Source organism: Notothenia rossii (assembly GCF_949606895.1).
Source record: "Notothenia rossii genome assembly, chromosome: 6".
In the NCBI taxonomy this organism is placed as follows: domain Eukaryota; kingdom Metazoa; phylum Chordata; class Actinopteri; order Perciformes; family Nototheniidae; genus Notothenia; species Notothenia rossii.
Window position 1 is genome coordinate 21,680,338 of NC_136909.1, and position 22,354 is coordinate 21,702,691.

The window sequence follows — 22,354 nt, forward strand, 5'->3', positions numbered from 1 at the left end:
TTTCATGAAGTTTGCAAGATACTACTATACTATGAATATATACTTTTTATTGAGATTTTTTTTTAAAACAAGGATATTTTCAACATAATACTATGACTTGTTTTATATTTTTTCGAGATGCTACCCTATACTTAAAATATAGTTGCTATTTTTTTACGTTACGGACTTTTAAAAAAAATGATATGAGTTTTAGAACATATTTTTCAAAGAACTATACAATGACTTTCTTCATGACATTTGTCACATTCTATTATGTGACAAATGGACTATACTATACTATGCCTTTTGTATTGTTTTCAACAAGCTATACGATTACTTTTTTATATTTTTCAACAAACTATCCTTTGATTTTTTTATATTTTTCTACCTAGTAGGCCTAATATTTTATTACATACTTTACATTTTTAGACTCGACTTTACATTTTTAGACCCGACTTTACACTCAATATTGTCACTACCTGATCTGCATCTCTGCCCTATCTGCAGTGCGTATGTGCGAGATGGTCCGCCATATTGGACAACTCCGTACGGCAAACCAAATAGGTGACACAGTGGCGTTTGGCAAAGCACAAAAAGAACACTAAAAAACCCGAAAGAGATGAGTTATTGTTATTACAACGTGACTTCACTATTATTTAACAACTCTTTTTATTGGGTTATTTTATTTGGGGTTAAGTACATTGTCAGAATAAGTGAGAAATGGATTTAACTTCTGTTAGACAGCTATGATACTGAATAAATATTTACTGTGAATGTATGGCATATAACTGTCAAACAGAAGTTAAATCACACATCTGTCCATCAGACAGTGCTGCTGTGCCTCCTGTCATCATTAATGGACGTCTCTTTAATATGACCGCTCAGAGGAGAGGAGTTCTCAATTCTCTAACCGCCTGCTGCTTCCCCTCCTCTCTTCTCGGCTCCCCTCCTTGGCTCCTCCGCTCGCATCTCCTGTTGGCGGGACTAAGACACGAGGATAGGAGTCGAGGATAGGAGTCGAGGAGGGGAATCTCAGAAATGAGACACGGCCCAAGAAACGTCCTACCTTCTTGTCAACGCCGCACCGTCTCGTGTGTTACGTCATCACTGTGTGACTGTTGTTTACAGTTTCATGGCATGCAGTTGTAGACAGTTTCCCCCTGTGGTCCGGTCACTGCTGGAGGATGACCATGGACATGACGTTCCTCGGGACGGGCTCGGCCTACCCCTCCCCTCACCGCGGGGCCTCGGCTCTGGTGCTGCGGTCAGAGGGGGACTGCTGGCTGTTCGACTGCGGGGAGGGGACGCAAACCCAGCTGATGAAGAGCCAGCTCCGAGCCGGTGAGTCCCTGGATCCCCCAGTCCTGCTGAAAAACAATATGCTGTGTTTTTTAATGTAACACTTACCTACCACCCGCGAGTTGTAGCTTTTCTGAAAGTTCATACTTCTTTCCTAAATGTGGAGTACAATTGAATTAAGTCAACATATTTTAGAATTATTCTCGTCTGTAGCCTAGTTGAAACTTTTTCAAGCACATGAAAAAGGTCAAAAAACTAAACTCATATGGTCATGGAAACTTGATACTTTTCCATTTCAAAAAAGCTAAGACTTAACTTCACAATAGTTCAGAAAACATATCGGATACAATGAAGGATATCCATTTTTAAATTGTTTTTTTTTTTTTAAATAACAATCAACAACATTGGCAGCTGTAATACTTGTACACTTTCATCACTACTACTTTTACAAACATTTACTTAAGAAGTCATCTTGTACACTGACTTTTTTCACTACAAAGTTTCTAAGGATTAGGGAGATGGATAAAGTAAACATATTATTTATATTTTCAAAGAAAACCTTTTAAATCCTTAGATTTTTCATAGTATAGTAAGATGTGCAATTCTGTCTTGACTTTCTTTTATGACAAAGGCTTTTTTTATTCCAATCTCTTCACGCTTCACAACGAATTTGCTTTTGCAATCCAGACTGAGTTTAATTTAGGCAAATGTATCCTCTGATCAACATAACAAATTATTCGGTCATCTAGAATATTTTGTTTAACAATGAATCACTGATGTGAGGATTAAAATATTTTTTTTTTTGCTGCATTTGAATCCAATGGTACTACTTCCAATCTAACTTTTTTAGACAAACTGTCCGCTGCTCTCCACTTAAGGTACACTATTGTAAGTCATGCTGTCACGTGTTTCTACCCAGGTCGGATCACCAAGGTTTTCATCTCCCACCTGCACGGGGACCACCTGTTCGGTCTGCCTGGTCTCCTTTGCACTGTGAGCCTCAACACCAACCCCGAGCAGCAAAACCTGAACTGTGTGGACATCTACGGGCCCCGGGGCCTCCGGCACTTTTTAAGGGTGACACTGGGACTCACAGGATCACAGCTGCTTTTCCCTTATGCAGGTATGTCCAAAAACAACAACCTGACCTCTAATGTGTGCAGTCTAAAAACACTGGCTATCTGAGTTTCACCACAAACAGAGTAAACTATGTGTTGCATTTGCTATGCATTTGTGATTGTCAATGCTACCTTAAGGACAAGATAGTACGGTACTTCCATTCTTAATTCTGCACATTAAGATTTGAACCGCTACCATAGTAATTAAAGTGGTTGTCACCAGATTGGGAGTTATCAGTGGCAAGCCACATCTATGGTTTGGCTTTCATGTTAACGTTTATTTGTCTTTCTAGGAATACTGTAACACTTTTTCAGCCTTTCGGTCCTTATTTGTTGTACTCAAGAAAGAACTTTTTAAAATATGTATATTTGTTCCTATATAAAGGTGTGTTTCCTATATAAATCATTTATTTTTCTGTAGTACATGAACTGGAGCCCACAGCTGAGCAGAGTCCAGAGGAGGGACAGCTCAGCCTGGAGGTATGTGGCTGATTTTAGTTTTATTCTGACTGATAATAAATCATACCTTTTTTTAATAGTCCTATATAGTGCATAACTGAATAAAACTCACTTTCCATACACTATATTTATACTTAACACAAAAAGTAAGGACATTTGTGTTTGGTAGTTTATTTCTTTGTTGTATTTATGCTTTTTGGAAGTAAATCTTATACAGTTGGAAAATCTGTTTTCTTACGTTTCAAATGGTGCCACATTTGTGAGGAACATACATTTGTGGGAGGAATAGCCGAGCTGAGTATGTGGGGCGCGCCAGGGTGAAAAATGTGACAAATCTCCTCTGCCAATGCCAAACAGCTCTTTTCGGTTGACTCTTGTTTGGTAGATTGGATGATTAAAGCCGGATGAAATGAGACATATTGGCAACAATTTATTTATTAACAATGTATTCATTTAACAAGAAGCCTCAGTAGCATGTGGAAGAACCATACACAGCCACAACAGCCTCTCCTCCTTATGCTGGTCACACACTGCTGTAGCATCCCATTCTTCAACCAGCATTTGTCCCAAGTCAGCCAACGTGGTTGTGTTGGTCACTCTGACAGCAGCCCAAGCTGATCCCACAAGTGTTCAATGGGGTTGAGGTCAGGCCATCCCATCCTCTCCACTCCTACTCTATCGGTGCAGCAATCAGCAAAGTGTTCTCCACGTCTTCTCCACACTTTGAGCCTACAGTCCAAGTGCCGTAGGCAGAATCTGGACTCATCGCTGAACATAATGTTCCTCCACATGTTGAGGTTCTAGTTCTCTGAACATAATGTTCCTCCACATGTTGAGGTTCTAGTTCTCTGAACTTAATGTTCCTCCACATGTTGAGGTTCTAGTTCTCTGAACATAATGTTCCTCCACATGTTGAGGTTCTAGTTCTCTGAACATAATGTTCCTCCACATGTTGAGGTTCCAGTGCTCTGAACATAAAGTTCCTCCACATGTTGAGGTTCCAGTGCTCTGAACATAATGTTCCTCCACATGTTGAGGTTCTAGTTCTCTGAACATAATGTTCCTCCACATGTTGAGGTTCCAGTGCTCTGAACATAATGTTCCTCCACATGTTGAGGTTCTAGTTCTCTGAACATAATGTTCCTCCACATGTTGAGGTTCCAGTGCTCTGAACTTAATGTTCCTCCACATGTTGAGGTTCTAGTTCTCTGAACATAATGTTCCTCCACATGTTGAGGTTCTAGTTCTCTGAACATAAAGTTCCTCCACATGTTGAGGTTCTAGTTCTCTGAACATAATGTTCCTCCACATGTTGAGGTTCTAGTTCTCTGAACATAATGTTCCTCCACATGTTGAGGTTCTAGTTCTCTGAACATAATGTTCCTCCACATGTTGAGGTTCCAGTGCTCTGAACTTAATGTTCCTCCACATGTTGAGGTTCTAGTTCTCTGAACACAATGTTCCTCCACATGTTGAGGTTCTAGTTCTCTGAACTTAATGTTCCTCCACATGTTGAGGTTCCAGTGCTCTGAACTTAATGTTCCTCCACATGTTGAGGTTCTAGTTCTCTGAACTTAATGTTCCTCCACATGTTGAGGTTCTAGTTCTCTGAACATAAAGTTCCTCCACATGTTGAGGTTCTAGTTCTCTGAACATAATGTTCCTCCACATGTTGAGGTTCCAGTGCTCTGAACACAATGTTCCTCCACATGTTGAGGTTCTAGTTCTCTGAACATAATGTTCCTCCACATGTTGAGGTTCTAGTTCTCTGAACACAATGTTCCTCCACATGTTGAGGTTCTAGTTCTCTGAACACAATGTTCCTCCACATGTTGAGGTTCTAGTTCTCTGAACTTAAAGTTCTTCCACGTGTTGAGGTTCTAGTTCTCTGAACATAATGTTCCTCCACATGTTGAGGTTCTAGTTCTCTGAACTTAATGTTCCTCCACATGTTGAGGTTCTAGTTCTCTGAACATAATGTTCCTCCACATGTTGAGGTTCTAGTTCTCTGAACTTAATGTTCCTCCACATGTTGAGGTTCTAGTTCTCTGAACATAATGTTCCTCCACATGTTGAGGTTCTAGTTCTCTGAACTTAATGTTCCTCCACATGTTGAGGTTCTAGTTCTCTGAACATAATGTTCCTCCACATGTTGAGGTTCTAGTTCTCTGAACATAATGTTCCTCCACATGTTGAGGTTCCAGTGCTCTGAACATAAAGTTCCTCCACATGTTGAGGTTCCAGTGCTCTGAACATAATGTTCCTCCACATGTTGAGGTTCTAGTTCTCTGAACATAATGTTCCTCCACATGTTGAGGTTCCAGTGCTCTGAACATAATGTTCCTCCACATGTTGAGGTTCTAGTTCTCTGAACATAATGTTCCTCCACATGTTGAGGTTCCAGTGCTCTGAACTTAATGTTCCTCCACATGTTGAGGTTCTAGTTCTCTGAACATAATGTTCCTCCACATGTTGAGGTTCTAGTTCTCTGAACATAAAGTTCCTCCACATGTTGAGGTTCTAGTTCTCTGAACATAATGTTCCTCCACATGTTGAGGTTCTAGTTCTCTGAACATAATGTTCCTCCACATGTTGAGGTTCTAGTTCTCTGAACATAATGTTCCTCCACATGTTGAGGTTCCAGTGCTCTGAACTTAATGTTCCTCCACATGTTGAGGTTCTAGTTCTCTGAACACAATGTTCCTCCACATGTTGAGGTTCTAGTTCTCTGAACTTAATGTTCCTCCACATGTTGAGGTTCCAGTGCTCTGAACTTAATGTTCCTCCACATGTTGAGGTTCTAGTTCTCTGAACTTAATGTTCCTCCACATGTTGAGGTTCTAGTTCTCTGAACATAAAGTTCCTCCACATGTTGAGGTTCTAGTTCTCTGAACATAATGTTCCTCCACATGTTGAGGTTCCAGTGCTCTGAACACAATGTTCCTCCACATGTTGAGGTTCTAGTTCTCTGAACATAATGTTCCTCCACATGTTGAGGTTCTAGTTCTCTGAACACAATGTTCCTCCACATGTTGAGGTTCTAGTTCTCTGAACACAATGTTCCTCCACATGTTGAGGTTCTAGTTCTCTGAACTTAAAGTTCTTCCACGTGTTGAGGTTCTAGTTCTCTGAACATAATGTTCCTCCACATGTTGAGGTTCTAGTTCTCTGAACTTAATGTTCCTCCACATGTTGAGGTTCTAGTTCTCTGAACATAATGTTCCTCCACATGTTGAGGTTCTAGTTCTCTGAACTTAATGTTCCTCCACATGTTGAGGTTCTAGTTCTCTGAACATAATGTTCCTCCACATGTTGAGGTTCTAGTTCTCTGAACTTAATGTTCCTCCACATGTTGAGGTTCTAGTTCTCTGAACATAATGTTCCTCCACATGTTGAGGTTCTAGTTCTCTGAACATAATGTTCCTCCACATGTTGAGGTTCTAGTTCTCTGAACATAATGTTCCTCCACATGTTGAGGTTCCAGTGCTCTGAACATAATGTTCCTCCACATGTTGAGGTTCCAGTGCTCTGAACTTAATGTTCCTCCACATGTTGAGGTTCCAGTGCTCTGAACATAATGTTCCTCCACATGTTGAGGTTCTAGTTCTCTGAACATAAAGTTCCTCCACATGTTGAGGTTCTAGTTCTCTGAACATAAAGTTCCTCCACGTGTTGAGGTTCTAGTTCTCTGAACATAAAGTTCCTCCACATGTTGAGGTTCTAGTTCTCTGAACTTAATGTTCCTCCACATGTTGAGGTTCTAGTTCTCTGAACATAATGTTCCTCCACATGTTGAGGTTCCAGTGCTCTGAACTTAATGTTCCTCCACATGTTGAGGTTCTAGTTCTCTGAACATAATGTGCCTCCACATGTTGAGGTTCTAGTTCTCTGAACATAATGTTCCTCCACATGTTGAGGTTCTAGTTCTCTGAACATAAAGTTCCTCCACATGTTGAGGTTCTAGTTCTCTGAACATAATGTTCCTCCACATGTTGAGGTTCCAGTGTTCTGAACTTAATGTTCCTCCACATGTTGAGGTTCTAGTTCTCTGAACATAATGTTCCTCCACATGTTGAGGTTCCAGTGCTCTGAACATAATGTTCCTCCACATGTTGAGGTTCCAGTGCTCTGAACTTAATGTTCCTCCACATGTTGAGGTTCCAGTGCTCTGAACATAATGTTCCTCCACATGTTGAGGTTCTAGTTCTCTGAACATAAAGTTCCTCCACATGTTGAGGTTCTAGTTCTCTGAACATAAAGTTCCTCCACGTGTTGAGGTTCTAGTTCTCTGAACATAAAGTTCCTCCACATGTTGAGGTTCTAGTTCTCTGAACTTAATGTTCCTCCACATGTTGAGGTTCTAGTTCTCTGAACATAATGTTCCTCCACATGTTGAGGTTCCAGTGCTCTGAACTTAATGTTCCTCCACATGTTGAGGTTCTAGTTCTCTGAACATAATGTTCCTCCACATGTTGAGGTTCTAGTTCTCTGAACATAATGTTCCTCCACATGTTGAGGTTCTAGTTCTCTGAACATAATGTTCCTCCACATGTTGAGGTTCTAGTTCTCTGAACATAATGTTCCTCCACATGTTGAGGTTCCAGTGTTCTGAACTTAATGTTCCTCCACATGTTGAGGTTCTAGTTCTCTGAACATAATGTTCCTCCACATGTTGAGGTTCCAGTGTTCTGAACTTAATGTTCCTCCACATGTTGAGGTTCCAGTGTTCTGAACTTAATGTTCCTCCACATGTTGAGGTTCCAGTGCTCTGAACTTAATGTTCCTCCACATGTTGAGGTTCCAGTGTTCTGAACTTAATGTTCATCCACATGTTGAGGTTCCAGTGCTCTGAACTTAATGTTCCTCCACATGTTGAGGTTCCAGTGTTCTGAACTTAATGTTCCTCCACATGTTGAGGTTCCAGTGCTCTGAACATAATGTTCCTCCACATGTTGAGGTTCCAGTGCTCTGAACTTAATGTTCCTCCACATGTTGAGGTTCCAGTGCTCTGAACATAATGTTCCTCCACATGTTGAGGTTCTAGTTCTCTGAACATAATGTTCCTCCACATGTTGAGGTTCTAGTGCTCTGAACATAATGTTCCTCCACATGTTGAGGTTCCAGTGCTCTGACCATAATGTTCCTCCACATGTTGAGGTTCTAGTGCTCTGAACATAATGTTCCTCCACATGTTGAGGTTCTAGTGCTCTGAACATAATGTTCCTCCACATGTTGAGGTTCCAGTGCTCTGAACATAATGTTCCTCCACATGTTGAGGTTCTAGTGCTCTGAACATAATGTTCCTCCACATGTTGAGGTTCCAGTGCTCTGAACATAATGTTCCTCCACATGTTGAGGTTCCAGTGCTCTGAACTTAATGTTCCTCCACATGTTGAGGTTCCAGTGCTCTGAACTTAATGTTCCTCCACATGTTGACCTGTTTGGCATTGGCAGAGGAGATTTGTCACATTTTTCATGGGCGCAACCCACCTACTAAGCTCTGCTGCTCATCCCACAAATGCTTGTTCCTCACAAATGTGGCGCCATTTGAAAGGTAAGAAAACAGGCTTTCCAACGGTATAAGATGTATTGCCAAGAAGCCTTGTTACAGCAAATAAATAATCTACCAAACACAAATCTCCTTACTTTTTGTGTTAAGCGTATAATGTCTATATTAGTTATTAGTAATAATAAAATAATAATATATTATATAATATTTCCTTTTTTTTTTATTAATGATATAAAAGAGGCCTGCCTTTAGTACCCCCTTATTAAGTTGTATATTAAGTCCATATGTATACTTTATGTACATTAGTTTGTATAATTTAAAAACATTTTTAAAACCTTTGTCCCAATGTGAACTAATGAAATTAGCCTTATTTTACCTTAATTTCCATGTATTTATTCAAACATATAAGAGAACATTTCCTCACCAATACAAATCATGTCTTATCTTTGAAGTTTTGTGTTGTGTCTTTAGATGACAGCGGAGAGTGGTCATCTGCACCCACAGGAGCAGCCGGGCAGGACCATCTCGCTGGATATCTCCACTGACTCGTACTTCCTCTTCGAAGACAAGAAGTTTGTGGTCAAGGCCTTCAGGTTGTTCCACCGCATCCCCTCCTTTGGTTTTTGCATTCAGGAGCATGGTCGACCGGGAAGACTGAAGACGGAACTACTAAAGGAACTAGGTTAGTGAGCTCAGTGTCTTTATCCGTGCTTGGAAACCATTTTGTTTACACCTTTGCATGATAATCCACAGCTACCTTTCCAAATATGAGTGTTTTCATACTGACTTCTTTCCCTTTGCATTTCTGTGACTTCTTTTGTGACATTTTGCATTATAGATTATTGTGATTGTTCATTTTTTGTGTGCCGCAGGAGTGAAGCCAGGGCCTCATTATGGGCGTCTGAAAGCTGGCGAGGCTGTAACCATGGAGAACGGGCGTGTCATTCTGCCTCAAGAGGTGCTGGAAGGAGACATTCCTGGGAGGAAAGTTTGCATTTTCGGAGACTGCAGCTCTGTGCTTGGTGACGGAGCACTGCTGTTGTGCAAGGGAGCGGACATTCTGGTCCACGAGGCCACGCTTGGGGACGAGCACAGGGAGAAGGCCGTGGACCACGGACACAGTACTCCTGGGATGGCAGCAGCAGTGGCTCGGGCGTGCTGTGTGCAGAGGCTGGTGCTGTACCACTTCAGCCAGAGGTACAAACCCTGCTCTCTGCAGAAGGAAGGGGACGAGGACGAAGTCTCAGAGCTCAAGAGACAGGCGGAAGAAGCTCTACAGGACACTGGTGTGGAAGTGACCCTGGCTGAGGACTTTCTTACTATTCCCATTCCTGTCAGAAGACCATCAACTACTAATTGAGAAACGAATGAATTTACATTTGTATATTGATTATCCCCGCTCAAGGCACCAACTAGCTTCTACAGAATATGCAGTTTGGTCCTGAGACGATCACTTTTTGGGTGATTTTGAATCTTCTTTCAACCAATTGACACGGCTTACCTCCAATGTTGCTCAGAAAACTATATCATACTGTCAATATCAGTTTGGAATGTTTACAATGAACTCTTTACAGAAACAACAATCCTTCCTTATTGGTGAAACCTTCTTGGAATATTAAAGAACAAGCAATCAACTTTTTCCAGAGCTTTATTTCTGGATCTGTACACAAGGTATTAAAGTACAACAGAAAATACAAAATAATGTTTAACAAAAGAAAAAAAACAAAACTCAATGTTTATGTACAATTCTTATAAACAATAAAGATAGCTTCTCGAACATTTCTCTTAGTGAATTTTTGATTGTCTATATTTCTGGATATACATTTTTATGTTTTGTAGGTTTTTATTCATAAAGGTGTTTTTGTTTTTATCTAAGGACTCAGTTTTCTGTTTGAAAACCACAACTGCTGTAATTGTTTTCCTTTTTAAATCTTCAAAACACAATACAAAATATAAAATAAATGTGTTTAGTGCTTTCTTGCAAACACAAGTCTCAAGCTAGAGATATCAATAAAATATCACATTTGAGAGTTCACAGGGTGTTGAAAAAACCTACTTCTACTACGTAATGGCCTTTACATTCTGATTTTTCTGAGTCTTTGTACAAACCACAGCTGAAATAAATATCACTGCACTGCTAAAGCTAGAAGAGCTTGAAGGACCTACTGCATTATGCACATTGCATTAAAAGAGAAACAACCCCTACACATACTTTGAGCAGCGACCATCCCTTTACCAAAAAGACAAACATAGACGACATGTTGAAAAAAAAAGATTTGATGTAAAGAGAGATGTCTTTTACACATGGCTGAATGTTTTGAAGGCAAAATTGAAACATTGAATAATATCAATACGTGTCCAGGTAAAGCCGTTTCAGTGGTACACTTGAGAACAGACACAGCTGGCATGCGTGGGTTCAGCTGAGTCCTGGGGTCATGACTCTCCAAGGAGAAACTAATTCATACACCAAGTCAACTGGTAAAATGCAAAACCCATAATATCTGTACATATCTACAAATTATTGCCTTTTGACAAGGAATCAAATTAAAACCTTTGTATCAACATAGATTCACAAGTTTAAGAGGTCAGTTCATAGACTTTTAAAGGCTATTTGCTAATTATTTACATGAAACACAGATGTGAATATCTCCTCTGATGCTGGGCTTAAAAAATTATTAATCAAACATAATGGTTTAGGAGCATGAATTCTGTCTGTACACACATTATGGTGGATAACAAGATCATGGACATGACAAACACGATGTACCCCTGAAATAAACTAATTATTCATAGCACAATGCATAGATAAATTAAGTAAACACTACAACTGCATCCAATCAACCGACAATGATCTGCTAAACATTTTACAATTCACAATTATGGACTTCAGTCAAGAGACAACAGCTCCATTTCTGCTACTAAACTCCAAGAAACTGTCGGCTAGATTATACAAGGCATTCTCTAGGCCGTACAGGTTAGGCAGAGGTTAAATACAAAACTGAGTGGCTTTAAATAAAATAAGATAATACTGCTAGCAGGTTTGCCCAAGCTTGCTCAGTGGTCTGAAATGGCATTACTTGATTTAGGAGCTGATCCAACATGTTTTTCTAAAACTAAAACATGTACAGTTGCCTTGGAATAGCTAGCATGAGTAAAAGGATTAAACAAAATCTCACAAAAAAAAGTTAAAGTATATGGTAATAAATACACACATTACAGTGCCTGATGATATCCACCTTTAAATGATATTAACTAATATCTTTGCATTGGTTTAATTGATTGCATGTTACACTCCTACGAAGAAGCAGGATTACAAAAATAACTTGATATCCAACTGCAGAACAAGGTGCCAATATGTCTGCACAGGAATTCTCCATCAGCTGTTGGAATTGGAAATGAATAAGTGTCTAAGGATTAGGTTTCACTAAATGGAAATATACATATTGTTTAAAACTTTTGCAAACATGCACATGTTCCAGTTTGGCCACTTTAAACAGTTTCAAAGTAAACAAGCAGACCAACTGCAGACAGGCTTCCACAGGAGAAAAGAAAACCAAACAAACATTCTGGGAGGCCTGAGCAGCTGATGCCGCCACCACCGTCCTGCTCTCAAGGCAATCTCCATGCTAGTGTTGCTCTTCATACAATATCTAGCCAGGTTTATATGCGGGCAAATGCAACCATTTGCACCAGCCTGGTTACCTAAATGTACCTGTAAACCAAACACACACACAAAAAGTACCACTTCAAACAGCAAAGACAAGCAACTAAATACTGAGCCGTTTTTGGCAGCTGTAAAGAATGGCAGGATAACATACTGTAGCTCTGAAGACGTGAGGAAGGAAGAATCACAGCTCTCCTACTGCAGCCTCTGGGCCCCACTGTACATGGACGTTGCATCTCAAGACCACAAAACCAGAATAAAATAAATGGCTATATAAACTCTTGAGAGAAATCAAGATTTTAGTTCTATATGATAGACATCACTGATGTCATATTACACAAAAAATGAAAACAAAAAGTATATTCATATACATATATAATAAAATTTAAACAAATCAGATCCCCCAGTGAGGTCAGTCTTATGTACAAGCGGGATAAGGGGTTTCAAAAGGGAAGAACAAGGGATGAAGATCACTCTGACTGAAGTGCTGAGCTGTGCTGTGTGTGGTGCCGTGCGTGTGCTCCCAGAAAGCCGTTGGGCTCGCCGCTCCCAGCCAAGCTCCCAAAGTCTGTGACGGACACTGCCATTTTCGCACCGGTGATTCGATGGTGGTGCGTCGTTGTCCGCCGCGTCTCGAAGTCCACACCAAGGTTACCCACAGACACGTCATTGATAAAGGAGTCAGGCAGGGCCATCTTGAGTCTCTTGGAGGGCCGCTCGCAGTCCGAGTGGTAGAAGCCGGCGTCCAGCATGTTGAGGCAGTCTGGGTCTGCACCGTTGGAAGGGAACCCGAGGGATTCGTCGTGGCTGAGGGACCCACGATGGAGACTCTCCAGTGGAGGGAAGCTGTAGGAGTCCATGCAGCCCACCTCCGCTGGGTTACACACTGTGGCTACAGTGTTGCTCAACGCTGCAAAGAGACCGGACACTCAGTTACCATCAACAACTGGAAGCAGTAAGCGACTCCGGTCATACAACTTTGTTTTAAAAGTATAGTATGAAGAATGTCATAGCATCATTTTCCTGCTTTATATATAGTGTCTAAAGCCCTTCAATTGGGTTTTATTGTCAGGGTGTATAGAATTTGTATCAATCTTCTTGGTCTACTGTAGATTTTCTACTTTTAAATGTTGCTTTAATTCAATTTTGAGATGTTTAAATTCAATTATTGTTTATTTCTACTCTTTAATTTTGTACTTATTTGCAATGCCTTGTTTTGTTTTGTTGTTCTTTATGCTGCTGCAATGCAAACATTCCCCAATTTGGGATCAATAAAGTACCCCTTATCTTATCTTATAGAATATGCCATAAAAATGTAATATTACAGTATACCAGGAGAAAAGTCCAAGGGTGTAGAATGCTTCACTAAGTGCCAGGACTGACCTGTGAGGTCGCTGGCGGTGATGGAGTTGAGGAGGCTGAGCTGCTGGTCGGTGGTGCTCTCCATCCTTCCTCCTCCACCGGTTCCTGAACACACCGAGGAGGAACTGTCCACGGCCAGACCCTCCGCCTCGTCCACCAGTCGGTCCATCAGGTCTCTGGAAAGAGGGTCATGTAAACTGTACGTTCCTTCAGAGCTCATTGTATCACACATGAGCATAAACATAAAGTAATGAAACACCAATGTACTCATTTTAAAACTTACGTGACGCCGGGATAGCTGCTGTACTTTTTCTTCCCAAACCGATTCTGCTGCACAAAGAAGTCAAAGCGCTCCGACTTCTTCCACATGTAGTAAAACGCCACACATTCAGCTACGGTTCGTGTTGCGACCTGAGGGGGGGGGGGGGGGGGAGACAGACATGAGAAGCTTTCCCAGCTATATACACACGTACCTTTTCACGCTTGTAGAAGGGAAATCACATAATAACATGAAATAATACTCACTTTGTGTTTCTGTATAAGGTGAAAGTTCTTGTCATACATCTGTAGTGCGTGCTCAAAGTTTTTGCATTCCTCTTCTGACCATGGAGGGGATTTTTCTGAAATGAAATCAGACATTTTTTAAACCAATCCTTAGTTATTCAAAACGTCCTGACAAGAAAATGTAAAAACACATGATAATAATAAAAATCATTGCAATGAAAAGTACCTTCCCCCGTACATCGTTCAATTTAAACAAATTGGCCTTGTAATCCAAAAATACATCTGTGAAAACCATCATTTTCTGTTTAGAGCAACAATGTGGAGGTATTGGATTGTTGTTGGACACAAAAGGTGGTCCTGGAACTTTTGCTTCTCCTTAAGTAAATTAGGGACACATAAGAAGTACTCTCCCATTTGGGTTTACGGTTCTAAATAAACAGCACAACGGGTACAGACATGCACAACAATATGGATTTGTAAATACTGTGTGTTCCTCTGCACGATGGGTTTTAATTGCCGCATCAAATGTATTGCCAGAGTAGCTCATTGCACGATAATCAGTCAGTTAATGCTTCCTTTTACTTTAGAAGCAGTGCAAATGTGTTGGATATGAAAAAGGTGAGCAAAGAATAGACAAGTCTGCAGGTGCTACTTTACAGATAATGAAAACGTTGGGAAACAAGATTCGCCAATAGTGGCAGTTTAACATCAATTCTTCTTTAAACGTGTCAGAAATATTCTTCTTGCATGCATCGGGACATCCTTCTCTGTGCTTACCTTTTGAGGACTTTACACGGCTGCAGTGTCTCTCTAGTGCTTCGCGAGTGTTGTAGTTGACCTTGACAAGCTCAAACAAAGCCTATGTGGAAAAAGCGGAGAGGTCAAGACTATATTATATTGCAAACATAAATAAGGTGTACCTTAAAGAACAGCAGAGTTTTTACAGTTGAAACTTTCCTACTGCCATGCTCATCATTGCGTTACAACATGAAAGGATTGATAAATAAAAGACATGACTGACCTGCTCATTATCTCGAACATGCATCCATGGTTTGTCACATCCCATCTTTTCATCTGACGTCCGTGACAAAACGTCGGACAGGAAAGTCCTAACCTTGTTTTCTGCCAATATACCTGGCCTCCACAATAACTCGTCTTCATCCTCATAAACTGCGTATCAAAGTACATTACAGCAAGATTAGTTACCGTGTTCATATCATGTTGTCTTTTTGTATGTAGAGAAACATTGTGCACAGGGTTGAAAACAGAAGAGCAGCAGTCACCTTTCTCTCCATCTTTGTAGTGACAGAGGCCAGAAGGAACCTCTGCTTGGTACTGCGCTCCCACCATTATTTCCTATGATGAAAATACAACAAAAGACAATACAGAGCATGTTTAGCAAACCATTGTTTATTCAACTTAAGCATTCAGGAATCTTTCAGTATTCCTCTCTTAATGTATGCTAGAAAGTTGTATTTACCTTTCTGGAGTCCTCTGGACTTGGGCCATCTTCATCACACTCTGACTCTTTATCACCATCAAAGATTGCATTGGCTGTTGGAATAATAAACATTAAGACCGTGACATTTCTGAATTTAAATGGCACCACATGTGTGCTAAGGATTTACCAACCAAACGTTGAGTTCATTTTGGTACTATAATAATAGTAATAATAATAATTTAAAGAAAATGTAATCTAACTTAACCAACTTCATCTTAATTGCTTGGTAAGCTCAAATATATATTATATGTAAATACATATACACATACAGTGTTTCCCCTATATACAAATAGTGGCGGCGCAGCGCCGCTGTTGAAATATGAGCGCCGCTGCTAGGGGGCACCAGCCAGGTACCCAAAAAAAATTAAAAAAAATAAGTTGCTTTTTTTCTTTACTTTTTTTTCTTTCTTAAAATAACAACAAGTGGTGAACCCTTTTTCATTTTTGATTGTTTGTTATGTGGATTTGTAGTATTTGTATTAATGGCATAGGCGAAACAGGCGGTCGCCTAGGGCACCAGATCTGGGGGGGCGCTGCGCTGGCAACTCTGGGAGGGAAAAAACATTTTTGACTGTTGGCGCTCATCCAAATGTTCGGCCTTGATGTAACAACATTCATAATGAAGTAAATGTAACACCCTTTTCACCCCGGTTACACGTTTAATTTGCCCTGTACGATGGGCGCTGTAAGTGATGAAAGTGGGGGATGTTGGCTTATCAGGCGCCCGCAGCTCACAGCCAAAGTGGTAGCGTGGTAGCGAGCAAGGGAGAGGGCGCACCGGTACCGGCGTTGTTGTTATTAGAATCTGGTGCTAACTGCGCTAACGGATATAAGAAGTAGATGTTTCTACAACCAGGGTGGAGGAGATCCTGTCAGACTGAGAGGCTCAGTGAGGTTAAGGACTCTCTGAGTATTTAGATAGTTCATTTTAGTCTAAGTTATCTCAGTGGGTCTCAAACGTTTTGACCACAAATTATGTAAACACATATTTCCAAGGCACTCCTTTATAATTATTAGGATAAATAAAAATAGGTTTGAAATCATTCCAATGTATACTATAGGAAAGTTAACCAAAAATATTGTTTAAAGTTGGAGATACAAAAATGTGCATAAATAAATAAATGTTAAGGTAAAATAAGATATGAATGAACAACACAAATAAAATAAGCTACATTTATTTGTTATTGGCTATGGTAGTTATTGGTTATGTTGACATACTTATTTGATTATTAAAATGTAAACCGATCTTTTTCATATGGGCGTTTTAGAGTTGTGCCCCCTAGATCAGGGGCCGTATTCACAAAGCATTTTATCTTACCGCTAGGAGTGCTCCTAACTCGCGCTAAAACATTTTACTTAGGAGTTTTTTCTTAAAAGTTATTCACAAAGCCGCTGAGACCTACTCATACTAAGGATAAATCACTAAGAGTGAACTAAGAGTGACGCGCCGTTGCTATGGATTACGTCGATTCTCGTGCATGAGTTTAGAAGCGGTCAGTACGGTGATTGGTTGTTCAGAGCAGGCGGTCTCGGTGAAACTCATCCGCAACATCCCACAAACGAGCCCACTAAAACAAGGAAATAGCCTAGGCTAGAAATGTATTCCTATCAAATCGTTATGGACAGTGCAGTTAGCAGAATACACGCATGATGACAAGTTTGTGCAGACCACGATAATGACGTTGTATATGCACGTTAAAGAGAGAGAGCAAACAATAAAAATACGTAAATTGCATTAAATCGAGGAGGCAATTAAAAGCACCCTGCAAACTATTATCCAATGAGCATATTTCCAGCACTTAAACACTTTCAATAACAGCCCATACAGCCGTTCAAGTCCCCCTATCATGATGAATGAAAACAATCTGCGTGTTGATGGAATGTACTTTCTTTCTATTGACGAACACGTCCTCATCTTTTGATGGCGCAATTATTTTTATGTGCGTCCCGTCAATAGCACCGACCGCACCGGGCATACCTGCATTGCCATGAAGTTGGCTTTGATCCTGTGTAGTTGTTGATTGTCCAAAGGAAACCGGATAAACTGTTGGATGATATGTGGTGTAGAGAGCGCGTTGATGGTTTGGTTTATGGCACAGCTGACTGATGGTTGCGATATTCATAAATCGTCGGCATTGCAAAGTTGCATTTTCCCTGTTGCTAAATATCGTAGTGTTGCCAAACATTTTATTTCCGGACTAATCGGGTTATTCCTGTTAATCGGGGATGTTATTGCATCCCGCACTAATTCCACAACAAGTTTGATACCCTCACGATTTAGCCTATATCTCTTGATCAATTCACAGTCTTCCATTGTCTCCAAAACATTTCGTCTCTCAGCCATTTTCAGATTCTTTGTGAATAGGTCTTACTGAGTTAGGAGTCCTCTCGAGGACTTTTAAGCTCTCCTAAACTTAGGTGCTACTTTTAGGCCTAAAATACTTTGTGAATTGCTCTTAGTGAATACAATTAGGAGTCCTAAATTTAAGACTGACACGCCCATTACGTTTAGGAGTTTCTCCTAAATTCGCCAGTTAGGAGCTACTTTTAGCCCCAAGATCCTTTGTGAATACGGCCCCAGGTCTCTAGTAATTGTGTGCTCAAAGTGCACCAGATTGAAGCATTTTACATACCCCCGGACCCCCCTAAAGGATGTGACGTCCACCCCCCAATTCAAACATGTTCATACAATACTGAATACATTTGAAGCCATTTTTACATCTATTACCCATGTCAATAAGTTCCTGCAGTGTATTTGTCTTTTGTAGAGATTTTTCATTTATTCTTTACACATAAGATATCGCCTAAAATCTCACCTAGGGCAGCAAATTGTCTAGAACCGGCCCTGGTACTAGGCCTCAAGAGCCTTTCTTGTGCTGACACATAAAAACAAATTGGCGGGGCGCACTTCGCACGCACTAAAAAATTCCACGCGCTCCGCGCTCACATTATGCTGGGCCCACGTGCCTTAGCCCTGCTGCTATGACTCCATCCTAGGGGAAACACTGCACATACTATTAAACCATTTACAAATATGTCCCAGTGCTGGAACAATTAGTTTATTAGGCAAATAGACAGAAAATTAATTGCATTTTTATAAAAAAATATTTATCGCACTCAAGCAGCTTAGCCAAAAAGGCTAAACCGCTGGGGTCTCAGCCCTTTCATTGTGAACATTTCAAGGTATCAATTGTACATTTAATTGTGAAGATTTGGTGCCTTCCTTTGTCTCATGTTAAAGTTAACAGAGAATCTCTAAGTATTGAAATAGGATCTGATACAGCAAGAGAACCTATGACGTCACTGTGGGCTTCAGGAAACTGTGGCGTGAAACTCTATTCTGACATTTAAAGGACAAAAATAAATAAGGGGAGTAATTAACTAAATGGTCTGAATTAATAAATTATTTATCTTTCATTAAATAGATAGTAGTTGTTTGAATGTCTTCTTTAGTTATTGCATGGCATTGAATTGCATTGGATGAAAAACTGTAACCCTGAAAAGCTATAGACAAGAAATAATTGTTCAGCACATGCCACTTACATCTGAGTGTTCTTGGGAAGAAATCAGTCGCCTCATGGGAGGTGACCGAGGGGGTCAAATCGTCAGCTGAGGACTGGGTCTCCTCCTCATAGTCCCCGGACAGCAGGTCTTTAGCTATTTCCTCCTAGAAAAAAAAAATCATATCCATTGTATACTGGGGCAGACCAAGGGTAAACAACAGGATATTAAAAAATAAGTTGAAGATAAATACATATTACATCTAATAATTTTTCATAAACAATGAATTAACTACAGCAATTATGTACCTTATCTAGAGTCATGTCAGGCAGCTCATCAGTGAGGTCTCCAGACGAGCTGTCTATACTGGATCCCGCAGAGGCCTCATAGCGATAGATAGCCAACAGTTCCTCCAAAGGCATGTTCCCCTCCTGGTGGAAACAAGAAAGGACAAGTTAGTACTTAATACTTTATTGTATTTATAACTATAAATTAAGTAAAGCATTATTGCATGTTCCCTATGTGATCAAAACTAAAACATTCCAAACAAAAAAGCTTCTGGTTTCCACTATATACTAGATCTATATTTGTGTTTGCTAAATCTGAAGCTACTTATTATACAGCTTTTTCTTAACATCATTAAGGTCCTACAACCAAATGTCATTTTGTTACAATACCTTCCCTTTTTTTCAGTAACAACAGTGTCATTATTCATGCATACATTTTTATATTGGCACACACATTTTACTATTTAAAAATCACAGAATCTGTTATATTTACATAGGTAAATCCTGTGTTAATACATTTGGTGAATTATTAGTTTACCTTTTCAAGATCTGCAATCTCTGAGCTGAAATTCCTCCCTCCCTCCTGAGACTCTTCCTCCTCCAGAGTCCTTTCGTCATCATACTCATGAACTAACATTTCTGCTGTTGGATCAAAGTCATGGTCCTCTGACGATAAAGAGCCAACTGAGTGAGAGGGAAAGAAAAAAAAATCATGAATGCTTCCCACTTATACCCTGGTTTTATACTAAAGATGCATACTTAAAAATACACATTCACATAGTTACTGTATTACAGTTAGCAAAGCATCATATCAATGTGAAAGCCATTTTCTTATTTTGTCAATGGGATGCAAAGTGGTGTCCTTAGAATATAGATACATTAACTTAAGTACTGTATACTGTTATGGCAGAGGTGTTCTTACCTGGACTTGAACTCCCTAGGGAAGCCTGCAAATTAATAAAACCAGAATAAAAAATGAGTTGAGACACAAATCAACTATTATGCCACATATTACACTGAGATATTCCATTAGCCAGATTATGAACATTGCATTTTATAGACTGTATTAGGAAAACCGAAGAGAGTTAATAATAGGTCAGAAGAGCGGCATTTACCGCTAGCGTTACCTGAAATAGGTGGCTAATAAAATGTTAGCCGCGGTTGAACGCTAGACAATTGTGAACAAAATATGCCTTTTTACTCTGAAACTGAAACAATTTGTTTCGTACGAGACAGCCGAGTTCAAAATAGAGAAACCTATTTAGAAGGACATGATGATTTACACAGTGTCGGCTCCTGAAACAGTTAGCTAGCCAGCAAGCTAACCCCAAAGCTTACTGGTAACGTTATGCATCGAAACATGTAAACACTCATTTCGTTTGCTCGGTCCGGCAATCGATATAGTTGGTAGGTCTTTACTATACATGTGCCGCTTATTTTGCCCAAATAGAAAAACTGTATTTCCATTCATAACAAACACGAAATAATCGTTTATTTCCTTTAACCAACAAGCTAACGTAAATTTTACGTATCAATTTACACAACCGCTACACCAAAGCAGCTGAGCGAGGCGCAGCGGCCTTGTAGTGAAGGATCAGTCGAGACATTCAAGCATATTTAAGAGGAATTAAAAAGACCATTATGACACGAAACGCGCTATAAAGAAGGAAAAAACTATTGTTTCTTCAATCGATAACATAGAAATTAAAAATACAGTACACAACATTTAAAAATATCGACTTAAGATCGATTGCTTCTCCCCTGTTTTCCCTCTTACCTCCGCCATATTGGTACCTTTAGCTGATGGGCTCGTTCTAGCGCAGTACCCGGATGAGAGCTCTGAACCAATCAGAGATCCAGGTGTCCGTTGTAGTCGTGACGCCATTCAAAGCAACTGCTGGTCAGACATGTATAAACGGTAAAGTAAATCTAATGTATGGAAATATAAGAAACATAAATATAGAAATAAAATCGCAAATACCTTGACAACTTAAATCAATATAATGTCTTTGAGCCTGTAAAAACCTCACAAGATGTCATTTACCATAACATTCCGAAATTCATAGAATGTTCTCTGAACATCCCAGCTGATTTCCTGCTCGCCTTACTGCTGTTTTACACATCTATTAAATACAACTCGATTTTATCCCCATTAACACTTAGATGTTCGAACATTTAAATATGGCCACAATGCCTTGAATTGTATTAACTGAAGCATTCAGTTGTAGCATAGATCCAGAGGACAATTTAGCTATCTGTTTAATCATTTTGATTATCAGCTGTCGTTTCCCCATAGCTATAGCCTATAGGCTACTATAAAAATTAAAAGGCGACGAATGCATTCCTCTAGCTAGCCTACATTAATACAATTTAGTGTCTTTTAAGAAAAGTAAGCAAGAGAAAGTTACAAATCATGTTGCATAAATAGTGTGGTCAAAATGTCAACCACTAAGCCAAATATTTTTTATTCATTGGCGTTTCTCATTAAATTAAATGTACAGTTTAATTTCATTAGAAACATTAATAGTCTGCTTGTCATTTGATGAATACAAATCAAATAAAGGATTGAGATGTCTTAAAAATGTGCCCATGAAACTGCCCAGTCCACCACTCTTGTTCCACAGCATAAAGAGCACAAAAATAGCAGTTTTTCTATTCTAATAACCACCAATATTAGTGACTACTCATAACTCCGTATGATTATTATTAAACTCTCCCTTTTAGGCAAGGGTTAGATCATGTATGATTTTCAACAAATACTTTACCAATTATCTCTTATTACAGTCAGTGAGTGAGTGAGTGAGTGAGTGAGTGAGTGAGTGAGTGTGTGAATGTGTACAGACCAGCAGAGGGCAAAAGTACTCTTTAAAAAGTATGACTACTACACTATTTACACCACTGAACTGATCCACTCTCTCTTTACTTTATCCACCCTCCCTCCTGGTTATGATGACTGTGTAACCTCCTCATGTTTCATCACCACATGTGAAATCAGGTTGAAGTTTTAGGTAGACACAAGTTAAGGTAGACTTTACTATACCCTTTTTTGTCCAGCTATGTTCCCCAATAATCTGTGGTTTGGTTCTGTATGGGGCTTGAAAATGTTTCACAATTATACTGTGCACGACCGAATCACTTAGACTGTGCACGACAGAATCTAAAGACACTTAA

The 22,354-nt window shown here is 39.8% G+C and overlaps 2 protein-coding genes across 2 annotated transcripts; one reads left to right on the top strand and one right to left on the bottom strand.

The window, feature by feature from the left end:
• Window positions 1-1,034: 1,034 nt before the first annotated feature.
• On the top strand, window positions 1,035-9,998 carry elac1 (elaC ribonuclease Z 1). Its single transcript, XM_079689458.1, has 5 exons — window positions 1,035-1,320; window positions 2,198-2,401; window positions 2,818-2,876; window positions 8,836-9,046; window positions 9,237-9,998. The coding sequence occupies exons 1-5, from the start codon at window positions 1,164-1,166 to the stop codon at window positions 9,722-9,724; spliced, it is 1,119 nt and encodes a 372-aa protein (XP_079545584.1). The 5' UTR covers window positions 1,035-1,163; the 3' UTR covers window positions 9,725-9,998.
• Window positions 9,995-21,075, bottom strand: mier3b (mesoderm induction early response 1, family member 3 b). Its single transcript, XM_079689457.1, has 13 exons — window positions 20,961-21,075; window positions 20,106-20,130; window positions 19,722-19,867; window positions 19,205-19,327; window positions 18,939-19,062; window positions 15,375-15,448; window positions 15,178-15,250; window positions 14,916-15,064; window positions 14,672-14,753; window positions 13,916-14,010; window positions 13,674-13,801; window positions 13,412-13,566; window positions 9,995-12,938 (listed from the first exon to the last, which is right to left on the bottom strand). The coding sequence occupies exons 1-13, from the start codon at window positions 21,066-21,068 to the stop codon at window positions 12,499-12,501; spliced, it is 1,722 nt and encodes a 573-aa protein (XP_079545583.1). The 5' UTR covers window positions 21,069-21,075; the 3' UTR covers window positions 9,995-12,498.
• Between the last annotated feature and the right edge of the window lie 1,279 nt (window positions 21,076-22,354).

Excerpts from the sequence above, each read along its gene's own strand:
- elac1 (XM_079689458.1), top strand. The coding sequence starts at position 1,164 with ATGACCATGGACATGACGTTCCTCGGGACGGGCTCGGCCTACCCCTCC. Across the intron at positions 1,321-2,197 it reads GAAGAGCCAGCTCCGAGCCG|GTCGGATCACCAAGGTTTTC; the intron begins GTGAGTCCCTGG and ends GTTTCTACCCAG. Across the intron at positions 2,877-8,835 it reads AGGGACAGCTCAGCCTGGAG|ATGACAGCGGAGAGTGGTCA; the intron begins GTATGTGGCTGA and ends TTGTGTCTTTAG.
- mier3b (XM_079689457.1), bottom strand. The coding sequence starts at position 21,068 with ATGGCGTCACGACTACAACGGACACCTGGATCTCTGATTGGTTCAGAG. Across the intron at positions 15,065-15,177 it reads CTACAAAGATGGAGAGAAAG|TTTATGAGGATGAAGACGAG; the intron begins GTGACTGCTGCT and ends TTTGATACGCAG. Across the intron at positions 14,011-14,671 it reads CCGTGTAAAGTCCTCAAAAG|AAAAATCCCCTCCATGGTCA; the intron begins GTAAGCACAGAG and ends ATTTCATTTCAG.